At 43.5% G+C, this 20,691-nt stretch overlaps 1 protein-coding gene across 10 annotated transcripts in view; it reads left to right on the forward strand.

Moving 5' to 3' along the window:
* LOC121934253 (potassium voltage-gated channel subfamily C member 1-like) overlaps window positions 1-20,691 on the forward strand; it is a 58,013-nt gene that overhangs the window by 2,603 nt on the left and 34,719 nt on the right. For all 10 annotated transcript variants that reach the window (XR_006104600.1, XR_006104601.1, XR_006104599.1 and 7 more), the window contains exon 2: window positions 15,911-16,844. Coding sequence is in view for 7 of the 10 variants with exons in the window: in XM_042474567.1 (XP_042330501.1) it covers window positions 15,911-16,844 (934 nt within the window). In the remaining 3 variants the exon portion in view is untranslated. The remainder of the gene's footprint in view (window positions 1-15,910; window positions 16,845-20,691) is intronic.

Consider the following 20,691-nt stretch of genomic DNA (forward strand, 5'->3'; position numbering starts at 1 on the left):
GAGGAAGTAACAGGAGAGAAATAAAATGCAGACATTTAAAATTATAGCATTACCTCTCTAGCTAAAAGTGAATCCCACAGATTCCATTGGGATGTAATACCAAATCAGTTACGGAAAGGATTGATGGCTTGGTTTTTCAATGAGAGTGGTCACTGGCGCCCAGTGAATCAAACCATCAGTCCATTTGGGTCCTTGGCTGTCTGCTCTTTGTGATAGGTCTCTGAGGTCTCTGGCAGGAAAGGGATCACACACAAACACACAAACAGAAGGTGGAGGGAGAAAGTCCTATTACTTTTAATAACTGGAGATGCCAGGAGTTGAACCTGGGAACTTGTTCATGCAAAGTATATGCTCTTTGCCATTATGGGTCTTCCCTAGTCTATAATAATAATAATAATAATAATAATAATAATAATAATAATAATAATAATATCATATCCACCTCTCCCCATGGAGCTGTGACAAGACTATAAAAAAACAGTCCATAGAATTTTAGTGCTGGAAGGCACCACAAGGGCCATCTAGGCTAGCCCCCTGTCATGCAAGAATGCACAACTAAAGCAACCATTGAAAGAGGCCCATGCAGCCTGGGGATAATGGGAACTGCAATCCAAGATGCTGGGAAGGTGCCAGGCAGTGGGGAAAGATTCCTTGGGAAGGGGAGAGGGCCGCACACTGTGGCCCTGGGAATGTTACGTATGCATCAGCAGAAGGACCGATGGAGAGATGAAATCATTTCTATTCTGCCCCCCTGCCATTCTCCCCATATAATTTGGGCTCTGTACATTTAAGACATACTTGTCCGAGGTCTATAAGAGATCTTGGTGTGAGTAACTTTCTGAATTTACAAGAGAAAGCAAGGTATAGATAGATACTGGAGAATAATGGGGGCTGGGGACTTTCATAAAGTTTTTAAAGAAAAGTAGCCAGGATTAAATTGCTTTAAATTTTTTAATTCTGTTTTCTTTATACAATAGAATCTTAGCTTTATTCAAAAGCAGGCCCACATTCAATTTTATTGTGAATCCTGAGTCCCTCCCCAAAGACATCTCTTCCCCCTTCCCTTGCACCCCACTGATGAAGGCTGAAATGACTGTCTTAGGAGAAAAGGAGCAAAGAGGTGGAGTGAAAGGTGATGCACTAAAAGGAATAAGGAGAACAGTACCTTGAAAAGAGATACACAGTAGTGATGTGTAAGGCATTTTGGGGTGATATGCTTAAGGGATACTGAGACAGTGCGCACACTAGCACACAGGCAAGGAGGCACAAGAGTGCCAGGAAGCATAAAGAGCAAGTGAAAAGAGAGATGCGTGACTGGCCCTGAGTGCAGGGATGTCTATGGGAAGGCAGATCTTGTCACAAAAAAAGATGGGGCTGATAAGTGTCAGTGTGGTAGACTGCGAACGAAAGCATTGGGAGGCAGGGAAAGATGTGATTTAAGGACTGAGGGCACCAGTGAAACCTCACGCAAAGGACAGGCAAGGAAGTCAGACACATGGTAAGCGATGTGCAAAGGGCACTAGAACTGCCCAACAGGGGATATGTTATCCTGAGCTAATGCAGACTGACATGCAAGGAAAGGAAGAATTGGTTAGGACAGACTGCACCAACCTGGGGCCCTCCAGAAGAACTGGACTGCAGTTCCCATTATCATGGGCCATGGACTCTTAGAGCTTGAAAGGATCCACAAGGGCCTGCTAGTACACAACACCCATGTTGTGCAGGAATGCACAACAAAAGCACCCTTGAAAGAGGCCCATGCTGCCTGGGGATGATGGGAGCTGCAATCCATGGTACTGAAAAGTTTGCAGGCAGTTGGGGAAGATTCTTTGGGGAGGAGAAAGTGGGGGCACATACTGTGGTCCTGTTACAAATGCACCCATGTGCAGTTGTGGCCCTGGGAATGTTGCAGAAGTATGTGTTGGAGGGAATGTATTCTCTGGGTGCCCCCACCAAACTCCAGCTCCCAGAATTCCATAGCATTGAGCTCTGGCAGTTAAAGCGGTGCCAAAATGGATTATTTCTTCAGTGTGGATGCAGCATAGTTAGTGCGTATTTGGGGGGATTGCAAGAGGGATTCTCGAAAACATGTGCTAGGACCATGCCAAAAGATAACTGAATGGACCAAAGAAAGTCCTCCTGCTGAACCAGAGCGTGCAAATGAGTGTAGTTGTGTGTACCAAGAGAGATACCTTGACACGCAAGTGCTGGATTGAGGATGCTTGGCTGGTCCTATCAAGGGAGGAGGGCTTTGCAATCCTGAAGGAGGCCCTGCCACCTCCAGCCCGGAAAGCGAGGTCTCATTTTCTCCCTTGTTTTCCTCATCCCCTCCAAAAAGCACCTCTAGATTCTCTCCTTTCTTCTGCCCTTCCTGAATTTGGGAAGCCTCCTGATCTACTGCAGCTTTGCAACCCCCCCCCCCCCCACATCTCCCTGCAAAGCTAAGCAGGCTGCCTCTTCTCCCCATCAACTCAAACCCAAATCTATTTCCTCTCCATCCAGGGGGAACAAAGAAACCCACAGCAATGCAGATGTGGGTCCTCCTCCATCCCTTCTCACCCCAGCTCCATACACATCCCACATCCAACAAGGCTGCTGAAAACTATCTCCCCCCTCCCCCCCCTTTCCAGACACTGCAGCTCATCATTTCCAAGCCTTTTACAGTATTGCCTTTTCCTCTCACCTCCCTCCTCTGGACTGCATTAAAAAAAATCCCCCTCCAATTCTTTTGCTCCCCCTTTCCTTCCCAATCTCTGCAGCCCAAGCAATTTTGCTCAGTAAAACAGGTTAAAACTTCCCCTCTCTCTCTTTTCTTTTTGGCAAAGTAGTGAGGGGGGAGGTGAAGAGGGCTGGGATTGTGCTGGCTGTCTCCCTCTCTCCCCTCAGGCCTCCCTCCTTCCCTTTCCCCCCTTTAGTTTGACTTGGAGGACAATATTAGTGCTTTGCTGTCTGTAGAACTGCAGAGGCAGCGGGTTGAGGAAGGGGGGAGGGAGGGAAGGAAGGGGGCACCGCAGTGCAGTGTGTGGAAGCCCCAGAGTTTGCAGTGCAAAGTAGGCATTCTGCAATCCTTGCAATCCCCCCCTTTCTCCTTTTCCACAGGCCTCCCCTATGCCACTGGCCAGCTGGTCTCCAGGGTGCAAGACGGATCCCAGGTCCCATCATCCCCATCCCTCTTTCCCCTCCTGGGCCAGAAAAAGTTGACAGCAAGAAGGGAGACTGGGAAGACAGGACAGGGGACTTTTGGGGGGGGGGGCTCTGCTGCTAGTACTGTATGAAGTGATGCTACATTCAGATGGGCCTTGAGTCAGAGGATTACTAAACAGAAGAACTGGTGGGGAGATGAAATCAGTTCTGTTCCCCCTTCTATTTTCCCCATACAATTTGGGCTCTGTGCATTTAAGACATATTTGCCCTAGGACTATAGGAGATCTTACTGTGTCTCTGTGTGTGTGTGTGTGGGGGGTGTCTCTCTGAATTTACAAGAGAAAGCAAGGTATAGGCAGATACTGTGGAATAATGGGGTCTGGAGGGCTTTCATAAACAGAGGAGCTGGATGAGAGATGAAATCATTTTTCTTCCCCCACTTCTCCCAATACAATTCAGGCTCTGTGCATTTAAGACACATTTGCCCGAGGACTATAGGAGATCCTGGTGTGGGTGTCTCTCTGAATTTGCAAGAGAAAGCGAGGGAGTTGAGGTACAAATAGCTACTGAGGAATAACAGGGGCTGGGGGAGCAGCCAAGGTTCATGCCCCCGCTACAGTGTTTGATTTACCTGCATGAGCAGCATACAAAAAAGGCTGCAAAGAGGTTGTCTGGCCTACATCCACCATGCCTCCCCCCCCCCCCTGAATAAGAAGCAGGGAGAGAGAATACGGACTGGGCATGAGAAACGTAGACAACTGGATAGATGGACAGGACTGGGAATATAGATTGATGGTCCAAAATGCACACACTCGTCTATAAAATGCCTGCCTGGGATGCAAAGGCACATTTGCCTAGATTCCATTCACTCTCCACATGCCACCATACATATTTTATAGCAATGCCTAGACAAGCCAGGGCTACAAAATCTGTACCCAGGCATATCTGATAGCTGCATTTATGCCCCTGTGTATTGCCGAGTGGGAAAAGTGTTACGTAGACAGAACTTCTAGACAGTCCATAAAGATACACACAGAGAGACAAAGTCTTCTCCTCTCCTTTCATCCTTCTCTATAAATCTGTGTTCTTTGCAATTTTTTAAAAAATGTGCCCAGGGTCCCAACTTTGATTTTTTTTAAGGATCTCGTAAGTCCTTCTGAAATATATGGTCAAAGGAAAAAGTTATTATTTCAGTGTATCTGTTCTACAGAGGCAGGGGGAGATAGTAAATAGGTATATTTGTTGCTATGTTCCTTCAAGTTGTTTCTGACTTAGGGTGACCATAAGGCATACTGCATATATATCTCCATTTGTATGGACAGAGGAGTAATTATATGTTCTTTCAAATAGTTTTCAACTTATGGGAGCCCTAAGGTGAACCTATCATGGTATTTTCCTGGCAAGATTTGTTCAGAGGTTTGCTATTGCTTTCACCTGAGGCTGAGAATATGTGACTTGCCCAGGGTCACCCATTGGGTTTCTTGGCCAAGCAGGGAATCAAACTCTAGCTTCCAGAGACATAGTCCAACACTCAAACCACTACTGTATACCACACTGGCTCTATATAATAATTATGTTATGTTAATTTAATTAAAAGTCACAAAACATTGAGTGTATCAAGTAAATTTACCAGACAAATAAGTCTAATCATAAGCATCTTTACTCAAAAGTAAACCAAATTGAGTTTGATGGGACTAATTGCCTGGTAAATGCACTTGGGCCTAAGTTTTTGTCTCTGGCTTGCATAAGTTATATAAATTGCTTGTAGTTGTAAATGAAACCTTGCAGATAGATGTGTATACACAGATATACATGCAGGGTGTATATGCCCTTCTGATGGCTCCATGCATTACAGTGTTCTCTGCAATGGTATCATTTACTAACTCTTGCATTGTACAGCAGGGATGATTCCCACCCACCCACCTGAGCCACCCCTGCAAACAAAGCATTGGCTCAAAAATCTGATCTCCCCCTTCTGTGTGTTCAGCTATAAAGCTGAACCTTGGATCAGAAAAAGTTGATGCATCCAAAGTATTTCTCTCCATCCAGCAGAGTGAGAGCCAGTACTAGCTTCTGAGCTAAGGGAATTTATTTTTAACCAAGTTCACCTCTACCTCCCTGTCCCATCATTGTCCGCATTGTGGGAACACATTCCTCCCCCACCCCAACAAATATTGACCCTGGATGGGAAGGCAAATTCTTTTTGGCCTTTAGTGGGTGCCAGAGAAACAGTGCCCCAGATTCTGCAACTGAGGACAATCTGTATTTTTTTTCCCCTTTAAGCAAATCTTGCACACATTTTTTTTTACTTGTCCCTTTGTGGAAGATCTTCATTGCCCCTCATTTCTTAATTCTCTTGCCTTTATCTTCCCTGTCTGATTAAAAACCCAGCACAGAAATTCTGGTTCAACTCCTTGGGGAATTCAAAGGAGTGATGGTGACAACCGAGGATGGATGCAGATTTCTGTTCTTATCTATCTATCTATCTATCTATCTATCTATCTAGATTTTTAATGACTCTTGTGAATAATGACTGCAGAAAGTGAACTGAATCCAGATGCTAGCACAAGTCAGTGTAACAGAGCGGCTACTCATATCTATTACAACATAGAAGTCTTGCTGGCATCTTGATTTTCTAACGCCTCTTCCTCATTACATATATTTTCCCATCCTGAGAAGAGCTTTGATATTTAGCAGCCCCTTTTTCAATGTAACATCCTCTTAAATTCCTCTTCCAAAGAATCCAATAATCCTGGCCTCTCCATACCATTCCAGCCCACAAGACCAGCTCCCTTTCCTGAAAACCAGGAGGCCTAGCTGGAGCTCCCATTATTTTAACATTCTAAGAGTCTTCCAAGAGAATCTAAAAGCCCTGGTTGCAATTAGCAATCTCCCTCCAACCTATTTGGTTATTTATTTAAGAAATAACAACAACAACTTTTTCCAGTTCCTTACCTGGGGACCTTCTGCCCTACAGTCTAGCAGGTGACTTTGTATTTCCCTGGAGCCAGTAGTTCTTGTACCCACCACCCCACAAATTCCCAAGAGACAGCAATCATTTTTCATATTCCAAGTCCTGGCACAGATTTCTTCGTGGCTCTCAGTTATTAGACCACCTGTGGGGATGTGGTGTGTGGTTTTCCAATCCTTATCTCACCAACTGTAGGGTTTTCCTTTTGGGCAATCTCGCCAGCTGTGAGAATTCCCTCTCAGCTAATCCAACTCCTGTGGCCAAATGTAGGGTTTCTACCCTTTCTATCCCACCAATTGGGAAGACTGCCATAGTGACCATTGCAGTTACTAAGAGTGAGACCTTTCCCTGATCCCCACCCCTGCCATCAATGCAAGGACTTCCTCCTGACATCCTTATGTGGCACCAACTATGGGGATCATCTAAATGCCCTCAATGTGCATATGCTGATTTATGCCACTTCTATCCTCAATGGACACTATCCCTCTGCATTCAATGCTGCCACCACAGACACCTTGTATGAATCCAAGCTCTCAGACAGATAGCATTTCCAGATGTCAAAAGTATATAAAAACAAAAACCAATCTTTATTTACAGAAGTTAAACATCAGAGCAAATTAATTATTTATTACATTTAAAACACCACACATCCTTTCTTGCACTCCTCTCAAACTAACCGAGACCAATCATGCCAAACCCCCAGCCAAAACACTCTTCTCTCATTCCAACCCTAATCTGACCCAAAAACCTTTGACTAACTTAACTTCCAGCTATCATTCACTCGACTCATGCAAATCTCCTCAATCATTCCAACCACCAGTATTCACTCAAATATCCCAAGGTCTCTTTCTTCCCAATTGCTCCTTACCTTATACCCTAATATACAATCAGTAAATCAAACAATATTTTCAAATACAAATCCATGACATCACAGGTGCCAATATTTCTGATTCCACGAAGGTTCAGAAATGGTTTGGAAGTGATGGTGGAATAATTGCTCACATATATAGCTCCAGTGTGTATGGGGCAGAGCCTCCAGATACCTTTGGACTACAATGCCAACCTGCTCTCACTACTGGGTATACATGCCAATGCTCATGAGAGTTGTAGTCCAATGTATCTGGAGGGCTTGGGATATAGTCACTCTTGCAATTGCTCTCTGCCTACTTAGCTAGCTGGTCTGAACCCTACTCCCCAAATTGTTGCTGTTGTTCAAGTAATTTTTTACTTATGGCAACCCTATCATAGGGTTTTCTTGGCAGGTTTCTTCAGAGGGGGCTTGCTATTGCCATCCTTTGAGGCTGAGAGAGTGTGGCTTGCCCAAGGTCATCCAGTGGGTTTGTTATGCTTAAGAGGGGAATTGAACCCTGATATCCAGAATCCTAGTCCAACGCTCAAACTATTACTCTGAATAGCTGAGACCAAAACCTGGCATGGGTTCAATGTCTGATAGACATGGAAGCCACTAGCTGCCCTCAGTGCCCCCAGCTCACCAGTTCTAGTCCCCCGATTTAGCTAGTAGGCCTAGAAGTCTTGCATGCCCTTGCATTGCATGCCACTCAGGCCCTGTGTGACTGTCCCCAAGAACCCAGCAATCTGAGCATTATGTTCCTTCCTGATTTGATCTCCCAGTTCTCACGTCTCATCCTAACCAAGCTTTGACAGACCATGCATGGCCTTCACCTACAGCTTCCATCTCCATCCCAAGTTCTCCTCTTTGATCTATAGAGCTCTCAGGAGATTCACGCCACCCCACTCTGCAATCCCACCGACTTCTTTCCTCCGGTTTCTGCTTCCCAGAAGGATTCGTAGGGCTCTCTGATTAACCCTTTACTCCATGGCTCTGCATGCTAAGCAAGCCTTTCTTCTCCTCTCACTTTCTTTGGCGTGATGCTGAAATGCCAGTATTTCTGAGGTGCTAAAATTGGTCTATTGCGGTTTAAGCCACCCCCCTCATTCTCTTGTCGCTCTCCATGGTACTGAACTGAAGTGTTGCATCCAGTGATAGCAACACAGGGAGAGAATACACACACACAAGGCGCGCGCACACACACACACACACAGAGGCTCTTTCTGCTTTGAAGCTTTGCTGATAGAGGTTATTCCATGATGGTTTGTATATAAAGAAGCATAGACATGGAAGAGATTATTAATGAATTAGCTCTGGGTGTCAGGTGGCGATGGTGCATATGTGAGTGAAGGAAGGGGTGTCCAACATAATGTACCATTTAGTCCTCATTACGGTGGATAGACAGCAAAACTGGAACACAGGCACTGCAGCGCTGGAGGGCGGTTGGTGTATCCAGCTGGTATAGAGGAATGAGACAGAGCCAGTGTGGTGTAGTGGGTTTGAATGTTGGACTACGACTCTGGAGACCAGGGTTCAAATCCTTCTTCCATCATGCACACCTGCTGGGTGATTTTGGGCAAGTCACATTCTCTCAGCCTCAGAGGAAGGCAATGGCAAACGCTCTTTGAATAAGCCTTGTCAAGAAACCCCCATGATAGGCTCGCCATAAGTCAGAAATGACTTGAAGATACACAACAACAAGAGGAATGAGAGTTTTGTATGGTCATCAGAAAATCTTTTCTATGTTGTGTAAGAGAGAGAGAGAGAGAGAGAGAGAGAGAAAGTTATACAGATTTCATAGGGGATGGAGCAATTGAGTTAATCCAAACTGCTTGACGTTTTTCTTGAGAGAAGGGGAGAATAGCAACATTCAAGCAGTATCTATTATTGGCCCTGGGGCCTTTCCTGGATCCAGGGAGGAGCAAGTATGTGCAGCAAACATTTGGGAAAGGAATGAAGAGACCTAACTCCCCTGTATTCCAAAACAAGAATGCAATGTCCATGTCTCCCATGGTTGCCTGGACTGAGACTGTTCCAGTGGTATGAGAAGCAGCTTTTTTACTCTACAACTCTGAGACCTCCTCAACCAATATAGCCATACAGGCTGAGGGATTCTGGGAGCTGTAGTCCATAAAGTAACTTCCCCAAGTTCTAGGCTGGCCTGCTTAAAGTCTGTCTCTCCCAGCTCTCTCTCTCTCTCTTTTTCAATGTCTCTCTCTCTCTCTTCTTTTATACTAATCACAAGTCTTTCCTACTCCTGCCTTGAAATTAATCTCATCTGTTCCACCTTTGCACCCCCACACGCATTTCTAAACTCAACTTGAAATTAATCTCCTACTTTAGTCTTTACTCCACCCTCCTGAAATTAATCCTTCCCCACATGACTTCCTGTGGCCTCTTTATTTTGAATGTATCTGCTAACCCTCGCCTTGCAGTTTTCTCCCAACACTCTTTTCCTGAGATGGATTTCACTTTGAATTTCTTTGTTGCTGTCCCTAATTCTGCCTCTTGATCAACCAGACTTCTGCACTTTGCTCTAAAATGTCTTCTCCAAGTCATTTGGGTCACCAGTTTTTCACCACCAGTTGCCACTTCTTCTCACTTGTGATGTTCAGCAAACGTCACATTAATCTGGGGTAGTCTCCCCTGATCCTGTAACCTCCAGATGTATCGGACTGCAACTCCTATCATCCCTAGATTATGGGGGTTATAGTCCAACGTACCCAGGAAGTGCTAGTTTGGGAACTCTAGAAAAATGAAGGTAGTGGTGGTGATGATAGACATGCTAGAATAAGTCCTTGTACTGTAAGCCCTGGCAGTGGCATTCATCTGACAAAGTTTATCTTTTCAGAAACCTCCCTTCTGTTCCGTCTTCATTCCTGTCTCCCCATTGTCAATTTCAGATACCATTTCTGGAGGTAAGCCGGGCTGCCATCCTCAGGGTCAGACGCTACCAAAAACATATTCCTCTGCAAAAATCCATAAACATGTCACCCCTTATATTTTCTCCAATTTCCATAGGTGGGGTAGAGTGGAGATATGAGATATCAAGTAGGCATTGCAGTGCTCTCACTCCTATTGCTATGCATGTGTCTTCAGACTGTTATTTGTAAAAGACAATTTGTCAACTAGAACTTTCAGAATGCTGGTGGCTTCTGGGAGCACCAATCCCCATCCCAAAAGGAAGGGTTCCACACTTTTACATTGTTTAGAGGATGCACTTTGTTTTCCCAAAAGGGGAAGAGACCTAATTTTTCCAAAGTCAGCTTGTTCTTGTTCAGTTATCTCCACTGATGTTCCAAGATATAGCAGCTTTAGCCCACACTTTGGGCTTCTTCTTTGGGGCCCTGGATCCCCAAGAACCCTTCCTTTAATCCAGGAATAGGCAGAAGATAGATCAGGACTGACTCATAGATCTCAAGGTGATTTTCAGTTGATCAGCAAGATTATTGTTTAACAGTTATGACAAACGAGAAAGCTTCTTTAATCCAAATTAGGATAATAAACTGAAGAATGCTGCTGGTGGGTGGTGAAAAAACCAAGAATGGACACAGCTAGTAAAAGTTAGGGGTTTTTTGGATTACAGTTTCCTGGACCTCCCAAAAAAGTTATATTCTCCATTCTAGAAGTGGGTTTGTGAGAGATAATTGTGAGTTCAGTTCTAATGCTTAAAACCTATTTTCTGGTACCCTGATCTTTTGGGGGGATTACAGTTTCCAGGACTTCCCAAAAGTGTATGTCTGGCTGTTGAATGATTATATTTTTTTGGCCTGGATTAATGGATTTTGGGGATAAAATCCAAAGTAAGTCCTCGAAACCCCAAATCTATTCCCCTTGGATTTAGCCCAAAAGTTAGGTATCTATTTCTTCTTTGTCCACTCATTCCCAAGAACCATTGATCATTCTATTCCATTAGTTCCCATTCCTTAGAAATCGAGAAGAGCCACACAAAATAATATCTGTTCTCCTTCCAGATTCCACATTCATGAGTACATAGTAAGGAATGGGGGGGGGGGAGAGAAAGAACATGAGGATTGCTCCTTTTCCTTTTGTATAAAGGAGTGGTGGGTGGCTAATGCACCTTGCAAAGTGACCATCATCAGATTTGCTGGATCTGAGCTTAGAATTCCCTTGCTCTCTCTCTCTCTCTCTCTCTCTCTCTCTCTCTCTCTCTCTCCACATCACCTCCCACCCTGTCAGTTTCCAATTTGTAGAATGGAAGGTTTGAACAGCAAAGGGAAAGAGCCAAGGTCATCTCAGGGAATCAGTGGCCGCCAAGCCCTGACTCTTCCAGAGATTAGAATAACATGTTCTCTTTTTTGCTTTTCTTGACCTTGTGCCCACCATCAGATAAACACAACCACACACACCCCTATCTTTTCCTTTCCTTCTTCTCACCCCTGCTGGATTCCCCATCTGTTACTGTAATATGCTCCCGCACTCATTTAAAGCAAAAAAGGGACTATTCTTGTATGGACCAACGGATGGAGTGTTGTTGAATTCTTTGGCTAGGTGAGTGAGCGATGGGGTTTGCCAAGTAGTTGTGGTGGGAGACAAGAGTCCTTTTCTAGCAAGGAAGAGCCGAAGACCTTGGGATTTGGGGGCCTCTGTAAGAAGAGAGGTTCAGAAAGTGAGGAGGAAAAGTGATTGGTGATAGGTTTTGCTTTTTCTGGTTTGTCTAGTAAATCTCTGTTTGACTTTACATTAGTCTCACCCCCCAGCCACCCCAAAAAAACCCACCATAATATTTCCAGGAGCAGATATATAAATAATGTACTTTTCCTCTCCTATGCATTGTGCTCCCATCCCCTTTCTAAGCACCATCTGTCCCAGGAGTAAGAATTCATTATTTTTACCAAAATGATTTGGGACTCCCAGAGCTGCGATGAGAAGGACTCATATAGCCTCTCCCTCATTATTAAGAAATGTGGGGGAGGGAGAGAAAATGAATATAAAATTTTCAAACAAGGGGGAAAGGCATCCCGAGGCTGGTTCCTGATACATGCAGAGCTGGAAATATGAAATGAGAGACAACTGAGATGCTGGAAATGGGCCACAAATGCTACATGGACTCTAGGCAGTTCTTTCCTTTAGGACCTCAAAAGACCTTTTCCTCATCTGCAGCCCCATCACCTGAAAAGAAAAGCCATTCTTGAAACCAGGATGGGAGAAAGAGTTCCATTCATCCCTATACTTTCTATTTATGTAGATACAGTACTCAATAATCTGTTCTCCCTTAGTCCTCTTATTTCTTTCTCCTGTGCTCCCTGCACTCCTTAAGATTTCCTTCTCCAATCCACCCCCCCCCCCATACACACTTCCTGGGCACCGCACTGCGCTTCAAAAGAGATTCTATGGTTTGTGTGCTGAAAGTGCTGACAGGATGGGAATTCTGTGCAGTGCAGAGATCCAGCCAGTGGAAGGGAAAGCAGTGAGGCTGAGGCTGCCTTGTGGAAGGAGCTGGGAATGTAGAGTTTGTGTATGTGTATGTCAGTGTGCCTGATGGGGCTATATATTGGTTGGTCTGTTGTGCACATATTCATATCAGCAAAGATGTGTGTGCATGCACTATGCTGTTGTTGTGTGCCTTCAAGTCATTTCTCACTTATGGCAACGTTAAGACGAACCTACCATGAGGTTTTTGGAGCTGCGTGTGCATGACTTGCCCAAGGTCACCCAGTGGGTTTCCATGGTCAAACAGGGATTTGAACCCTTGTCTCCAGACTTGTAGTCGAACCACTACACCACGCTGGTCCATGTGCATGCAGTATACAAGGCTGTATTATCTCTGTAAGAGAGCCAGCATGGCGTAGTGGTTTGAGTGTTGGACTAGAACACTGGGAGACCATGGTTCAAAGCCCCACTTGGTCATGGAAACCTATTGGGTGATCTTGGGCAAGTCATACCCTCTCAGCCTCAGAGGGAGGCAAAGACAAACCCCCTCTGAACAAATCTTGCCAAGAAAACCCCACAATAGGTACACCTTATGGTTGCTATAAATTGTAAATGACTTGAAGGTTTACAACAACAATTATTTCTGTTATGGGACATGGATGCTCAATGTGCATGTAGACATGCACAAGTATTGTTTGTTTCATTTGTATGCCACCTTTCTCCCAGAAAGGAACCTAAGGTGACTCACAAAATATATTATGTACCTCTCTGTGTGCAAATATGTGTATGTATGCAGGTGACTGTGTACATAGATGCAAAATGTCTTGTGCCCTTGGAAAATTGTATGAAATGCAAGTACAGAAGTGTGTTTGGGTACATAAATGTAAAATGTAAAACAGTACTTTGCTGCATGCATCAGAACAAAACATGAGTGAGTGTTATGCACATGATATAATGATATGCACATATTTATGGTGCATCTGTATGTGCTCTTCTTGTGCTTCTTGTGAGTGGGAGAAAGCTAATACAAGAATCTGTACATGTGTGTATAAGCATGTAAGAAAGTATACATACATACATATATGTATGTATGTATACGCATATGTGCATCTGTATAAAAGCAGAAGTTTAAAAGCTCAGTTATATGTCTGTACATGCGTGTGTTTGTGTGTACATGTTTACAAGCAAAGGAATGGTGAACACATATCTGGAGATCATTTTTGTGTGTATGTGTGCCTGGCGGTGCTTTCCTGTGTGTAAGAAGACTGCATTCCAAGAGCATATGCTGATTGGTATGTGCGCATGAGTTTCCTATGGTTTGGATATGTGACAACAACTGAAAGGCTGTGCATGCTTTCATATATGAAGGGATCTTATACTTGCAGTCAACTGTGGGATTGTGCATCCAGTGACAAAGCATTTTGTGGCGATGTAACATCTGTGTGCTATATGTGCATACCCAAGCACTTCTTGCACAGTGTGTGTGTGTGTGTGTGTGTGTGTGTGTGTGTGTGTACAGAGTGGAGAAAGTAGATGAATACTGAATCCAGTGGGTATGCATGTGTGCAGACAGCATGTGACGATTTGCGTCATTACTTTCTTTCATGGGTTTTAACAAAGTGCTGAAGTTTAACAGGGCTTAACAGGGAGAAGTCTTGATGCTAAGCATCCACATGATTCTAAACCTTCTACCTGAAACCTCCAGAGCTTGGAAATATTTCTCTCTTTTTCCCCACTTACAGCTCCCAGAATCCTCCAGACAGCATGGCTGCTTGCTACATAGGCTGGGTGATTCTGGGTGTTAGATTTCAAAATGATAACTTTTCCAAACTCAGAAAATAAACAAATACAATTTTGCACTGAGGGAAGCCCAGACACTACACTCAGGAGAACGAAATATTGTGTTACTTCTGTAGACAACAAACATGAAGAAAGAATGGCAGTTAAAATGGAATTATTATTGTTATTATTATTATTATTATTATTATTATTAAAGAAACAGAATTTAAGTTGACATTATTATGCTGGGATGTTGAATTCTGCAAAATTTACAAACATCTGTGTTTATATGGTGTGATTGCTGTCATGTGAAATATTGAGTATTCACTTTATTGTAATATTTATTTTATTGTAATAATATCTAATCTTCTGAAAGGTTACTTTTTTGGATTAGTCTTCACTATTCCTAGCTACTCAGACTCCAGTTGGATTCTGTGAGTTGAAGTTGGAAAAAAGCAACTTTCCCAAGCTCTGATAATATTTTTCTCATCCTCTAAAGAGCAAATATCAATATATATAGTTCTCTTCTTCCTTCATTTGCCTTACAACAGCCCAGTGTGGTAGACTGGTCTGAGGGACAGCAGCTAGCCCTAAATCATCCAGTAACGTTATCCAGCACTTTATCAACACCATGAGCCTTACACTTACACATGGACCACATCATTTGTCACTTGATATATAGAACCAATAAGCCAAAAACTAGTGTGGCATATTGGAGTATGTCTAGGATGCCCCAGGTTCAAATCTCCACCCAATCATGAAGCTAACTGGATGTTCTTGGACTAGTTCTTTCATTTTCTCTCCACTTAATCCACTTACCTGGGTAGTTATTAATAAAGCACAAGGAGAGAAAGACCCAGATATGCCATCCTACAGTTCTTGGAGCGATAATAAGATTCAAATACAATAAATACACTTGTTTCTGTTGAAGAATCTCCATACTAAGAGACCCCCCCACACACACACGGATTGCAAATCCCAGGATCACCGTCCCAGAATGCCAGTTTCCATGCAGATTCATGAGAATTGTAGTAAAAGGTGTTCTTTCCAGTTCTGATCGGGGGGGGGGGGGATCCTTTTACATTTCCTCACATTTGTCCAGAAGGACAGACTTCACTGTGTTGCATAAAAAGATACACAATGACTTTGCAACACCACAAGGTACAATAATTATACAGCTTTAGAGGGAAGGTAAACCAGTCTGTGTAGGATCAGATTGGCAGTGGTTCCTTGTCTCATGATGATAAAATGGTATCTCCATGTTTCCAGGCAATGTGCTACAAAATTCCAGATGCAGTGGATCACCAAGTAAAAACCTGATTCCCCGTGTTCAGCAACTGCCCATATGTGAGTTAATGGTCAAAGTCCCAGGTTCGGTCAAACTGAGAAGAGTGTCAGATGGCAAGTATTAGGTGTTTCTCATGGAGAGAGCTGCTGTCAGTGAGGGCAAATAGGCTAAATCAAGGGTGGGCAGCCTCTCCTGGTCTATGCGTTCTTCCTCATTAACAAGCTCTGCTATCCTGACCACACTCTGATGCTTCTAGGCTACATATATTCTGGTTTTCACCTGTGAAATGTTGGAGGGTATGATAATTTAAGGGCACCAGATTGGGGAAGGCTACTGCTGAGGAGGTTGTTCTTTCTTTGGATGATTGAGCACTAATGGTTTTCTTTCCTTCTTTTCCTGTCACACATCCTCTTCCCCTTCCCCTTAATGCTCCTGTTTCACACCTTCCTTTCCTGCACATGTTCCTGCCTCTACCTCTCTCTAGTATGTGGCCTTTGCCTCACTCTTCTTCATCCTCATCTCCATTACTACGTTCTGCCTGGAGACCCACGAAGCTTTCAACCACATCGTAAACAAGACAGAGGTCTTGCAGTCAGGCAATGTCACCAACACAAAGGTGGACTTCGAGGTGGAGACGGAGCCCTTCCTCACCTATGTGGAAGGAATGTGTGTAATCTGGTTCACCTTTGAGTTCCTCATGCGTGTCATCTTTTGCCCAGACAAGATGGAATTCATCAAAAGCACCCTCAACATCATCGACTTTGTGGCCATCCTGCCCTTCTACCTGGAAGTGGGCCTCAGCGGCCTCTCATCCAAAGCAGCTAAGGATGTGCTGGGCTTCTTGAGGGTGGTCAGGTTTGTCCGGATCCTAAGGATCTTCAAGCTCACCAGGCATTTTGTAGGGCTGAGAGTCCTAGGCCACACTTTGAGGGCCAGTACCAATGAGTTCTTGCTCCTCATCATCTTCTTGGCCCTAGGGGTCTTGATCTTTGCCACCATGATCTATTATGCTGAGAGGATCGGGGCTGACCCAGATGACATTACCGGCAGCAAGCACACGGTCTTCAAGAACATCCCCATTGGGTTCTGGTGGGCCGTGGTGACCATGACGACTTTGGGATATGGTGACATGTATCCTGAGACTTGGTCAGGTATGTTGGTGGGAGCCTTGTGCGCCTTGGCCGGCGTGTTGACCATCGCCATGCCCGTGCCGGTCATCGTCAACAACTTTGGCATGTATTATTCCCTGGCTATGGCCAAGCAGAAACTACCAAAGAAAAAGAACAAGCACATCCCACGAGCCCCCCAGCCTGGGTCACCCAACTACTGCAAGCCGGACATGCAGTCTCCACATCGTAGCAACCAGGGTGACTCGTGTCCCCTTGCTCAAGAGGAGATCATTGAGATCAACAGGGCAGGTAAGATGGACTCCCTATAGGCAGAAAAATGCTTAAGAATTATGACAGAGGTTGAACAAATTACCTGTTGGACTACAACACCCACAATCCCCAGCCAGCATGGGGATTCTGGGCTATTATAGTCTAGAGGTAACTTGTCCAAGCTATAAACAGTCTATCTGACTCAGTATTACCCAGATCTGATTTTTATCTCTCTAAAAACTTCCTACCATGCAGAGAACCATTTTCACTCAAACATATTTGTTGAGGAGCTGCTAGGTGTGTGACACAGAAGCATGTGAGTTGAACAGGGCTTTTCTTAAGCAATACAAGAAAATTTCTCAGCGCACATGGAACATTGAGTATATGTGGTGGACCATTCTGCCCTAGACACACAAACTGAAAATGCAGTTTTAAAGTGTCTCCTATACTTTAGCAATTCCCACCTTCAGATATCATTGGATTACAACTCTCATCATCTTTCTATTGTCCATGATGACTTGGAAAGATGGGAGTTGTAATCTAACAATATCTGGGGACCCACAGTTGGGAAAGGATAAAAAGTTTACCCCTTTGTGGTTGTACAATGCCAAGGAAGACTGGTAAAGGAAAGTTTGTCCTTCAATAAAGCTTGTCTGCTATATTGGTTTTTCTCATTGGGAAAACCCTGCAAAACTTCTGATGAACCCCTGGATGCCATACATACATAAGAAGAGCTCTGTTGGATCATATGAAAGGTCTGGAAGTCCAGTATTCTGTTGACCATAGTGTCCAACCAGATACTTCCAGGGGGCTTATGAACACCCTCTCCATGGCTCTCATCATCTGGTATCCAGCGGCATAGCATATCTTGGAAAAAGGTTTCTCCTTCCTCCTCTCCCTTTGTCCCTTTGTCCCTTTGCCTTTATGTTCCTTTTCCAGTCTGTTTCTTGCGGTATGGTTGGAAAGCTAATGTTTTACTTTCCTCAAGATGACATCCTCCAGATAGGTTTGACTAACTTTCTCACCATCCCCGATGAGGCTGCCAGGACATACAGGCTAAAGATGATGGGAACTGGAGTCAAACATGTCTGGACAGTGAGGAGACTGTTCCAATCTGATCTCAGTCCTTACAATAATATTTTGGCCAGCTCATTCCTGTTGCCTCTGGTGATGATGAACATAGTTAGAAACCTAGGTAACAGATATTCTTAAAATTCCAAATAATAATCCCTTAGAAACACGAGGTATATTTTTTTCACATTGTAAAAAAAAATCCTCAGTTGTGTTTTTTGTATTAGAGGGTTTTTCTTTCTTGCTGCTCTCTTCACCACATTGCCAATACCACAAATTTTCCACCTGCTGGATTTAGTAAAAGAGGAAGGCTATGAAACGTTGAGATGTGATGCCTCCATAGATAGGGAAGAGCCGTTCTCCAGTATGTTTTTGAGCCTCTTCTCACATTAGTATGTTAGCCATCAAGTACACAATAATTAAGAGGAGGCAACTCACATTACACTCTATGTGTATTTGCGTTCTCCATATTTCCAGTTTACTCAATGTCATGCTCAAGTACTATATATGTATTGCAGAATTCAGAATCCTAAGAATCACATACATACATACATACATACATATAAGCATGTTTGGATGTAAAGCTTTTGAAGATTTGGATACGGCAGAATGGAGGCTAAGTAGACTTTCCGATAATCCAGGCATTTTTTATTTTATTTCTACCTTGTCCTTGCCCTTTTCTAAGTGAAAAAGAGGAATAAGTGTAAATTAAGCAATATAGGTAAAGAAAATCCACTTTTTAGTACAGAATTTTGATTTTTAAATACAGATTAAGTACAAATTTATTCATGCTATTCACAAATAATATAAAAGGCACATCCTCTTTTCTAAATTTAATATGGCTGCTTATGATTTGATATATATCATTTTTTACAAAGGCTGCAGTTTTGCATTTCCTGTTTACAGCAGGTCTGTAAAATAGGAGTTTCTTACTCCCGTTCGAGCCTAAGGCTGTACCAGTGCCCTCTATAGCAGAAGCAGTACAGAAAGCCAAGACTGCCAGGCCTCCAAAGCCAATACTTGAGCCACTGTCTCAAAATCTAGCTGCTATATTTTCAAACTGGATTGTGCTAGTCCCACACTGTTGTTTTGGGGCCTAAATTTCATGGTGTGACTGCAGGAAATCAAACTCCATTTAAGAGGAATCAACATTCTGAAGTTATGTTAGTCCTTCTAGCAAATTGTGTTCCATAGGTCAGATCTGTCCATCTTCCATGTTGGCTCTGCAGTACTCATGGCGCCTGAATCTGTCCTGGTGAGGCTGCTGTTTCACATTTCCTTATAGAAGAGCAAGAGCAAGTGTAGGGCTAAGGTTTGATTTAATAGACGGAAACTCCCACTGAATTTATTTAATGGTTCTTGGCAAGAGATGAGTTATACTAGATGAGTTATTGGGCCAACCAAAATGCACAAAATACATGTCACAAGCTTTCAAAGCTCCATTGGCTTTTTCATCAGGCAAAAAGGTGTTTAAAATCATACAAGATGGAGGGAGGGAAAATATGATGATGTTAGTCACAGGCCTGCATTTTGTCAAGATGTCATTGTTGTTTTGAGTTCAGATGGTATGGAGGGATATCCATGCAAGCAGGCCACTCCTTTTTCTGGCCAGGTAGGTAAGGAAGACAAAGCATCTTAAAATCCAGAAAATAACATTTAAATTCCATTAGCACCACAAAAAGATACTTCCATTGAGATCCAGGATGTCTGTCTTTTGAGAGGCTACAACACCCTTTGTTAGACAAAGAACACTGAATTTTTCAAGAAGCCTCCATGCTTTTGCATTAGGAAAACGTTTAAGTGTCAATTAGACCGAGTGGGAATATAGAATAGATACAGATGAGTAAATCTACCGATGGACAATTCTGATACAGAATACTTGCCAGTCATTGAATCTCAGTCTCAGTTGTCTCGGCTGTTAAATGGGAATGATGGTTGACATGAGGATTTATATACTAACTTGCTAATGGTCAGATATCCTTATTTTCCACCCTGTATTTCCAGAAAGATGGGGGCTCTTCAGAAATTTATTGGGGGGAGAGTACCCCTGTAAGAAGCTAGCATTGCCAGATTGGATCTGGTTGGGGCAGATACAATTTAACAGATCTTAGAACAGGACAAGATCCCATAAAACTCTATCAAACAGGATGAAGGTACTTGTTTTCTCTTACTTTCCAAATCCAAAATTGTGGTCCTGCTTCAAAATCTGTTAAGGATCAAAGTTACAGAAGTACCATTTTATATCCAGTCTACCATGACTATAAGAGGCTCTGTACGGTATGATAGACAATGTGTTTGGGGGTGTTTTGTGTAGATTCTAGCAGGGTCTCTAGTGAATTCAGACATTTTGTTGGCTCTGCAGGACTCAGATTATGAGGGGGGATTGTTAATGAAATATCTAAGGCTCATCCTCTACTTTGCACTGATTTTAGCCAAAAAGAAACTCTCCTTGTGATGGCAAAGTGCGATAGTATATGTTAAGGAGGGGGGGGGGGGGGGAAGACAACTTCTCAGGTCATCCTTGCTATAATTTAAATACTGCAGGATCCCAATAGCAAAGGGATTAGAATCTAACTTTATAATTTGCCTCACTTTGCATGGAGAATCCAGGATGATCAGAAACAGAACGAGAAAATCCCCACTGTGTTTTTTCCATATAAAAGGGAGTGGTGGTTTACCCACAGCTTTATCCCAAACCCAGTGCTGCATTTTCAGTTGCAGTGTTGGTTTGACTGAGAAGATGCCAAATCCTAGCAGGCTAGGCCAGGAACTTGCAGAAACTCAGTGTGTTTTCATCAGTGCATCTCAGGCTACT

Source organism: Sceloporus undulatus, chromosome 6 (genome assembly GCF_019175285.1).
Source record: "Sceloporus undulatus isolate JIND9_A2432 ecotype Alabama chromosome 6, SceUnd_v1.1, whole genome shotgun sequence".
Lineage (NCBI taxonomy): Eukaryota > Metazoa > Chordata > Lepidosauria > Squamata > Phrynosomatidae > Sceloporus > Sceloporus undulatus.